Genomic DNA, 9,476 nt, shown 5'->3' on the forward strand with positions numbered 1-9,476 from the left:
ATGTTGAGTACTCACTTCAACAAACTTTGGTGGCGGTACAAGTGAAAGAGTGAGAAACCAAACCTGAGGCAAACAGTTGTGCAACCCCCAGAGGAGCACCAGGAGTCACAGGAAAGGGATGGATTGCTTTTCAGCTGAAGAGGACAGTAGTGGCACTCACCTAAACACTTGCACAAGTCTGCAGGAGATTTAAATTAAAAACACAAGTCAGCAACCCACAGAAGCCATGAAGAATTCAGGCACATTTTAAAACAGCTTATTCAAAAGTCACTAGAAGAGCTGCTGTTCACAAATAGACTATATTTGCACCAATTTACACAAGATTGATAGTAGTGGCATTCAGTGATCCAGGTGAATGCACTGAACTTTTATAAACGGACAATTATTTAAGCTGTTTTCTTATGGAAAGAGGAGGGGTTATACAGGGCTTTTTTAAATAGCAGGAACAAGTCCCAGCTGACTTGGTGTCAGGGGTATGGCCTGATATGCAAATGAGTTCCTGCTGGGTTTTTCTGCAAAAGAAGCCCTGTGAAACAATGCTGATGTTAGGGGGTGTGGTCTAATATGCAAATGAGTTCCTGCTGGGCTTTTTCTACAAAAAAGCCTTGGGAGTATAAATGATATAACTAAATAAGAACTGAATAATATATCTGAAGACCAAAGGGGGGCAGATAAAAGGTAGATTGGTTGGTGAGTCAGAAGGAGAAAAAGAAGAGGGAAAGGCAAGAATATGAGGGTTGTCAGGCAAAGGGAAAGAAGAATAGTGTGGGAAGGGGATACAAGGCCTAGCCTGTGCACAATTGGGCCTAGCCTGGTGGCCGGCACCACACAACTGGGCCATAATTTTCCCAGACAGTCTGCCAGGGGAAGGGGAAAAACGAAAGACAGCAGTGCAGATAAAGGTAGGTTGGCTGGTGTCTGGAAAGGAGACAAGGAAGCAGAAAAGGGGGAGAGCCTGTGGATGCTTTCAAGAAAGGGCCTGCATATTGTGAATTGTGACTGTATTTACAAAAATATGAGTATGAACTTTATGCACTTAGAAGCACTTTAATAATTGTTTAAAAATACAGAATACTTTTTGCAGTAATTGGCTGCAAGCTTTGCTTGTACTTGTTGGTTGTGTTACATGGTGTCCTCTTGGGTAGTTTGCCTTAGTCAACAATTTTATTATTCTCATGAATAGATACTATCATTTTACTGTACATCTGCAATTGTTGCAAGTATATAAACATAAAGACTCAAGACAGAATACTAGAAAAAGAAAAGAAAAACAAGACCTTGTTCTAGATACAATAAAAAGAAAAATAAGACCTTGTTCTGGAACGCATGCTGACTCAAAAGAAGTTCAAAGGAAACGAGAGGCTAACATATCTTTTAATCTGAATTGGGAATGGTCTGCTTTGTACCAAGCTTCTTATGTTGTACTGTTTCTTTCGTCACCAGAATCATTTCATCTTGACCCTGTTCTGTCTGATGTAGTGTATGAGAATTGCCATTCAGTAGAATAAAAAACCGCATGTCTGCACACTCATGACAAACAAAGATAACAGCAGTTTTCTGCCACCCTGTTATACAATAAAGTAGCTGGATTACATTCAAACACCCATATCCATGGTACTGAGTTAAGTGTATCGACTGAAATGACACAGATGTTTAAACAAAGTCACACTGTACACAGCTAGTCATTGTACACACCTTCACTTCCCCACCTAGTCAGCAATCCTAAAGCAGGGTGTTGTATCTCAAAGGTACCCAAAGTGGCCTTAGATCTGTTTTGGAACACCACCACTACAAAAGATAATGTCAAAGACATGGGAATGTTCTGAAGTGGGAAACGTCTAGAAGTTGGGCAGAAAAAGGAGTCCGCTTGCAATGAAAGTTCAATTTCATTAAACCTTCTGATCCAACAAAGAAAACCATTAATTGACATTTCTGGTTCAAGAAAGAAAATAGCCAGTTCCCTATACAATACATGTCATGATTTTTCTTAAGATTTTTCACAAGACCTTATCCACTGGTTCTTCCAAAATAAGGACAATGGAGCAATCTTAAAAGATGACTAGTGATCAACTGAATTACCCCTTGACATTCTACACAATCTTTCCATTTTAACCTGTTTTTTCCTTCAAGGGGCTCCAAGCAAAACACATAGATCTCCCTAACCTCAACTTTGTCCTCACAGCAACTCTGTAACATAGGCTAGTCCTAGGGTCATCCCATGAATTTAATGGCTGGATAGAGATTTTAATCAAGGTGTCTTAAATCATATTATATTCTAGTCACAACACTACACTGACTCTCCCAATTTATTCAGTGGTAAACTATAATCTAAACTTTATTAAAATTTTGAACACTAGGTTCTAATTTGACTACATGGGAGTCTACTAAAGGAGACTAGAAATCAGTACTGTTTTGCTCTTGTAACTTCAGACCAACATCTTTATATGCTACAGAGATGCCATGGATTTAGAGAATTCTAAATCCAAGAATGAGTGTGTGCGTGTTTCTTCTTTGTCCCATGGGCCTGCATACCGTTCTTTATAGAAATTTTCCCACTAAAATAAATGTTTGCACAGAGAGCTCAGAAAGCAGCATCTTAACCTCTTGGATTTTAGACTGCCAGTTTTTGTGTTTCTTCCAACACAGCCTTGACTGATAAACTATTGCACATTTCAAAACATCAACAAAAACTCAACACTACAGTTTAATCTTGTACAGCAGACCCTCATCTCTCCCTCACATTTCTGTGGAAACTCAACTCAAAATTTTAGTTCATAACCATTTAAGAGAGTTAGTGCGGTGTAGTGGTTACAGTGTTAGACTAGGATTTAGATGACCTGGGTTCAAGTCTCCACTCTGTCAGGGCTAGTCATTCACTCTCAGCCTAAACTACTTCACACCATTGTCATTGGAAGGATAATAAGGCAAAGGAAAGAATAATACTGTAAACTGCTTTGGGTCCCCAATGGGGAGAAAACTGAGGTACAAGGAAAGCGAAATTCTGAGCTCCCTGAAGTCAGGCAGATAGATTTTAAAAAGCCTTTTTAAAAGTGACTTTCTGTATTCTGTGTCTCAAAAACACTGATGCCAGAATTGTCCTTTGTATGCTAGTCACAGCAAATCAGGCACTTAGAACAATGTACCCAATGCCTCACTGGTTAACTATGCAAGTGAAACCAAATGCCAATAAGGTTTCAGATTACAGTACTAGGACTGAGAACAGTTCACCTCTCATGAAGCAACATTTCTCTCAGTGCGATGACTCCCTTTTTGACAGCTCAAGATTATGGTCTATCATGTGGTACAATTTGATAATTACATCTTTCACATCATTAGCTTGGTTGTAGGAAGTGGACATGGCAGATCAACTATCACCAAAGTGTTTTTATTTCATTAACAGGACATATTCATGAAGGCAACCACAATATTTCTCCAACTGCTGGGTGACAGACCACCAGTTTCAACACGCCAGCCCACAGCTATGCAAGTTTCATGTAGCACTTTTGAATCATCTGGCATAAATTTTCAAACTAATCTACATTGCTAAATTACACTCTTCCACTCAAAGGTGCCATGCATAACCACAGAATGCGAATGCGACAGATACTGTTTCAATAAAAGGTATCACCTTGTGGATTTGTTCATTTGCCTGGTCTTGTAAAAAATTCTTCAGAACAGTTATGGTCCTCATTAACTGTAGAAACTGTCTGCTAAGGGACACTACTGTAGAAGTTCTTCAGCAGACTTTTTAAAAGCTGGGATATTCTAAAACAATCTGTTTAAATATGGACCCAGCCTTTCCTTGAGACTCAAGAGGGCTTACAAATCACAGCTGAAAGAATACAGCAAAAAACTCCAAACAAACCCCTCCCTCCTTAAAAATATGCCTTCAGTTAACACCCCATTACAAAGGCTGCCCAAAAAAATTGTTTTGCAGCACCTTCTAAAAATCTCTAGAAATAGCATAGCATCCCACAAAAAGTTAAGCTCTTCTAGAACAAGAGGTATTTTATGTTAATGTAACAGGAGACTTCTTGAAATTGGAGAAGGAAGCCCTGCTTGTTTGAAACAGCAAAGGAGACAAGAAGCGACGTGGCACCTTACAAGCTTGCAGCGGGAGAGATTTTAAAAGAGCACAAACCAGGAGAACGCATACTCTAGAAGTACCACATGGTTGTATTTTGTTAGAAATTCTTCAACACACTTTCGTGTTGCTCTGTCTCCAAAATCAGCCCTTATCCTGGGCCTTTATCAGCAGTAAGTGACATAGTCTCCTGACTACAGTTGCTAGCTTGCTGTTAAAAGGACATGCGTAAATCCCCATCTTATCAACAATGGACCACTAACAAAGACATAAGCCCAGGGAGCAGCTTCTACAACAAGCCCAGATGCCAGCTCTATATCCGGTACAAGACCTCAATTCCATCTTTGGCTCATTCTCCAAAGGATGTATCAACCATGTGCCAGCAATGCCCTTCTACTCACTACACTGGACAGTCAGTCCCCAGAAAATAATACAAAGACATAAATCTGTCATTGAAACCAGTAATAGCCCAGAAATAAAGAAACCAATAAAAGAACATTGAAACTGCCTGGGAAACACTGTGCAGACCAATCTTCAGCGAATAAAATAAAATCAAAGACGAACTCCAGAAAGAAACTAAATTAAATTAATCAAGAAGACTGGCACAATCTCCACTCCAGGGCTAAATAAGAACTCAGAAATGATACAGTTGGATCCAATCAACTTTTTTTTGCTAGTGAAAATGCTATGTGATGTCGCCTCTGACCACCCAAAAACCAGCACAGACAAAAAGCTATGTTGGATGGAAGCTACAGGAAGGAGGTGATAACTGGGCAAAATTGGGAAAGCTGGTTGGAATCCCAGCATCATTTGTAAATACTGTCAGTCTTGGACAAACTTAGACTCCACAATCATTTTTGGCATTAATTGGCTTAGGAGAAATAGAGAAATCGAATTACTGCTATCGCGTCCTCTTGAATGTTACATAATTTCATACTTCCCACTCATGATCCTTGGCCTCTGCTATTTCTCGCCCTCCACAGAAATGTTTACCAAGCAAGGACCCACTAGACTAGGTCCTGGGCCACGAAGCTTATACTGGAATAGAATCCTCCCGTTATGGCATCTCCAAGCAAGCAAACATCATTGACCCTCTGCAGAATCTGCCGCGTCCTGTAGGGCTTTTAAAGGGACAAGAGTTTTGCTAGGAAACGGCGGGAGCCCTCTTCCAGGCAGACGCCGAAGAAATGGGATGCCCCTCACACACACACCCCCCCCCCGCAGGGCAGCCATGGGTCCTGAAAACGGGTGATCTTAAAGCGCCTCCGTCCACAGGGGAGGACGGCTTACCTGGGGATGCATCCTGCTTCCTCGCCGAGCCGAAGCTCGAACTCGCGCCAAGCCTGGCTCGGCCCCGTTGCAGCAGTGGCCGCCGCCGCCATCCCAACCAAAACGTCGAAGGCGTCGCTCCCGTCCTGCTCGCGCCCCTCGTCGTCCATCTCCTCGTCCCAGGCTTCTCCTCCTCGGTTCTTCCAGTGCTGTTGTTGCCTCCGCCGCCGAGTGGCGCCGCGGAACCCGCGAGCGAACTCGGGGAAGGTGATGGCGCCGTCGCGGTCGGTGTCCAGGCGCTGGAAGATCGTCTCGGCTTCGGACGGGCGGACCCGCAGCTCTGCGCACAGCAAGCCGAAGTCGTCGCGCTCGATTCGGCCGGAGCCTTTCACGTCGCAGGCGAGGAAGAGCGAGCGGAGCCGGGACACGTCCTTTATGTCCAGCTTCCCTCCTTCGGGGGATCCCATAACAGGGGAGCGAAGCCGGGCCGGACTGCGGCTGTGAGCGCGCAAGTGGGATCCGGCTTCGGGAACGAGAGAAAGTCGAAGCTGCCAGGTGAGGCGCCCCCGCCCCCGCGGGAGTTCACCCAACCTGCCGGCGCCCAGCCCCCGGGTTCGCCTTCTGGGGCCGCCCTTCGCCCCGCCCCTCCCCTCATCGGAGAAAGTTCTTCCAGGATTTTCAAACAGCTGGCTGTGCAAGGGCAGCTCCTTCTCGTGAAATCGCTGGGGCTACAAATAGCTCCGGTGTGCGAAAACAAAAGCCCGGTTACGTTGGAAACTGGCGCGCAGAACTCAGGAGGTTCCCCTGCAGCTCTCGCTTCTTTGCAATCAGCCAAATCGTTCTAGGCCCTGGAAGGGGGAGGAGAAAGAGAAAGGCGAGCGTAATTAACGTGACATTGTCCCAGGATGTTAAATCGTTTGCGCTCGATTGACTAGCCGTGATGCGCACGAACCATATGAAAACTCTCGAGTTGAGTTCTCAGGATTCTCATGCCAGGACCCCTTGCTTACTCGCTAGGCTTCTTGTGAGCAGGTAGGCTCCTCGTGCTTCTTATCTGCTCTATCTTAAAGACAAAAATAGCTCCTTGTAGTGCTTCCTGTAAAGGCATACCTGGAAAATCCCTCCCAGTGTGTAGCTGGCACCAGCCAAGATTTCAAATGTTGCTATTCCTCCCCCCCTTTTTTTTTCTTTTTTGCACAAGAGGTTGATTGATTCCTCAGGAGAAAAGTTTTTCTTTAAGCAAAAAATAAAAAGATTGATTGCATAGAGTGTGCTTCTGTCACATTGAATATATACGGTAGATTAAATTCATTGGTAGCCAAGTAGGCATTGGGATTTCATTCCATAATGAACACTGTTCTCCACTGTTCTCACTTTTAAAAAGTAAGCACCAAAATATGATATATTCACAAGTGATTCATTCCAAAGTTTAAGTGGTATTTACAGGGCTTTTTTGGGGGGGGGCACACTGGAATAGAGTACCAGAAACCCCTTCATGGAAACAAAATGCTCAAAAACTGTCCAAAAATTCATGAGGAGAACCAGGGGAGCATGACAGTCTTTTATCCAAACACAGTTGTCTCAAGGTCATCCTTTGAAGTTAGGCACTAAAAGCACCACCCAAAAAAGAACTGAGGAAGTTGGTGATGTGTCTGAAGTTTGCAACTGGTTTAAAGTAGAGGTGAGTTCATAACACATTAAAATAATATTGTTCCAAAGAATCCCATGTGTTTCTCCTTCATGTCTCTCTTGAGAGTTTCAGCATCTCTTTTCCAGGCAAAAAAAGCCCTGGGTATTTACATCACTTGTAAAATGCTCAGAAAACAAGTGATCAAACAGGTGACCTTGGACTTTGTGACTATAATGCCAGGTGTGTTATTTGGTCCCAAACAGGGTATTGATGCTGGGAAAGAGAGACTCATGAATACCTAGGAAGCTGCCTTATTCTGAATGAGACCATTGGCTCCTTAAGTCAGTACCGTCTATTTGAAGGGGAAGCAGCAGCTCTCCAGGTCTCAGGCAGAAGCCTTTTACATAATCTAGTTCTTAAATAACTAAATGCTATCCTGTTAGGGGTTAAAGTTTTATAGTTTTTAATGTTTGATTTATTGTTTAATACTGTAACCTGCCCTGAGCCCATTTGCAGGAAGGGCAGGATATAATACCTCATATCTTTAAATGGGATTGAATCCGGGACCTTCTGCATGGTGAGCAGATGCTCTACCACTGAGCCACAGTCTACAAATTTCTATTCTGTTTCCATGACTGAAATTCACCCCTCAAGCTCCTGTAAGCTCCAGTGGCGGGATGGGGGCAGGCATAACAGATAGGGTTAGTGAGGAGGAGGAGTTGTGTCCTTCAGGACCATGGTCCCAATCCACAACCCCCCTACACACCCTTTTGTCACTTTTTAAAGGTCCTAATTAACAAATCTGTTCCAGTTATAGAAACCTGGTATTATACATAGCTTGGCCCCCAGAGTCTTTCCTGTATTGCTGCAGCCAAAAATCCTTTAGCTGGATATGGCAGGGACTGAATCTATGACCCTTACGCATGGCTGGTGCTAGGTTTTCTGGTGCCCTAGGCAAATCACCCACTAGGCCTCCCCCCATTATTAAAAAAATAGGGAAAATAAAGAGCTGCAAACTTAAAACTTTTCACATTTTTAATTTACTGGTTTTTAATTTTTCAAAAAATATATAAGTTATAAAAAATCGTGAGAATAAGTGCTTGCCAGCCACGTCAGGAAGGGGGGTGGCAGGACACGACGAGGTAGGAAGCCAAATCACACATTGGGGAGAGGGGGGTGACTTGGCTTTGTTGAGGGCAGCTTGGTAGTGGGAGAGGACGAGGTGACAGCAGTCAGCAACCAGAGTCATGCATTGGGGAGGGAGTGCCCAGCAGTGCACCCTAGGCCAGGTGGCTCCCTAGGCAAGAGCCGACTTTGCCAACTCCCACGCACCAGCCCTGCCCTTATGTCTGCTATATCACTGATAGATATGTTAAATCTTGAATAGCTTTAGACATTACTTATAGTGTTTCGCTTAATTGACAGGGTTCATTTGAAAACTGTCACAAATCATCTCTAGAGTTGGATGCAGTCAATTTTTTTCAGTCAATTGCACTTAATCCCCTTTTTTTCCTCCATTCCCTGTCCCACATGATGTTCGTCCAGGCAGATCCCATGAAACCCAGCATAGCCTTTTTCATAGCAAACTAGTGGAAAAGCTGGTTGGATCCAACCCTAGTCTAAACATCTTCATAAGTGGGTGGTTTCTAAAAATCAAACAGGTTGACCTTTCAGTGTACTTAAGTAGCTCCTCTGACAATCAGGGAAAGGAAGTGGCATGTAGTTGTAACACTGGTTTTGTCAGGTGGTTAAGATTCACTTTCAGACAGTGCTTCCTTACTGAACCTGTTTTCAGAACATAGTCTTACTGTGACACATTTTGACAACTACTAAGATTGCATAGCCTGTGTATATAATAGCCATGTTAAAGCAACAGAACTACTCTTGATTTAAGGAATATAATTTTTTTAATGTGTATATTTACATGATAGATTTACTGACAATCATTTAAATTGATAGGTTGCCTTAATACTTAATATTTGCTCTATGTCTAAATTAACCCTGTTGAATTTTGTTTACACACATTTTACAGCTTTTCAACTGGGAGGAGAGAGATTTCTGTAATACCAGAACTAAATCTGAATCCGTGCCTTCCAAGTGCAAATGATCATGTGCCACTCTAGTATTAATATAAGGAAATATAAACAACACTAAAATCTCAGTCTGCAAGCATTTTCATCCTAATAAGCAGCAAATTCAAGCAGAATACAATTTGCCTTCTAATCTGAATTAAGTAATAATGAACAGTAATGAGATAGAAATTATGGTCACCTACTATCTGGTCCATAGTATCAAACTCTCCATGAGAATGCCACTTGTAATTTTGCTGGAGTTTATAAACAGTTATAAGATGAATGAATGCCACTCGAGCATGAAATCACTCTGTGACTTCCTTGAAATAATGAGTTCCACAGCACAAGAAATGATGCTACTAGGAGCCAAAATCCCAATAATTTGCGCTTGTGATATTAGTGGCAACCAGAGGTTGTTTTG

The 9,476-nt window shown here is 42.8% G+C and overlaps 1 protein-coding gene across 2 annotated transcripts in view; it reads right to left on the bottom strand.

Annotated features, from left to right (window-relative positions):
• RASEF (RAS and EF-hand domain containing) overlaps positions 1 to 6,613 on the bottom strand; it is a 52,486-nt gene extending 45,873 nt beyond the window's left edge. For both annotated transcript variants that reach the window (XM_060235395.1, XM_060235394.1), the window contains exon 1: positions 5,375 to 6,613. In XM_060235395.1, the coding sequence (XP_060091378.1) occupies positions 5,375 to 5,820 (446 nt within the window). In that variant the 5' untranslated portion in view covers positions 5,821 to 6,613. The remainder of the gene's footprint in view (positions 1 to 5,374) is intronic.
• Between the last annotated feature and the right edge of the window lie 2,863 nt (positions 6,614 to 9,476).

This window comes from Heteronotia binoei, chromosome 4, assembly GCF_032191835.1.
Source record: "Heteronotia binoei isolate CCM8104 ecotype False Entrance Well chromosome 4, APGP_CSIRO_Hbin_v1, whole genome shotgun sequence".
In the NCBI taxonomy this organism is placed as follows: domain Eukaryota; kingdom Metazoa; phylum Chordata; class Lepidosauria; order Squamata; family Gekkonidae; genus Heteronotia; species Heteronotia binoei.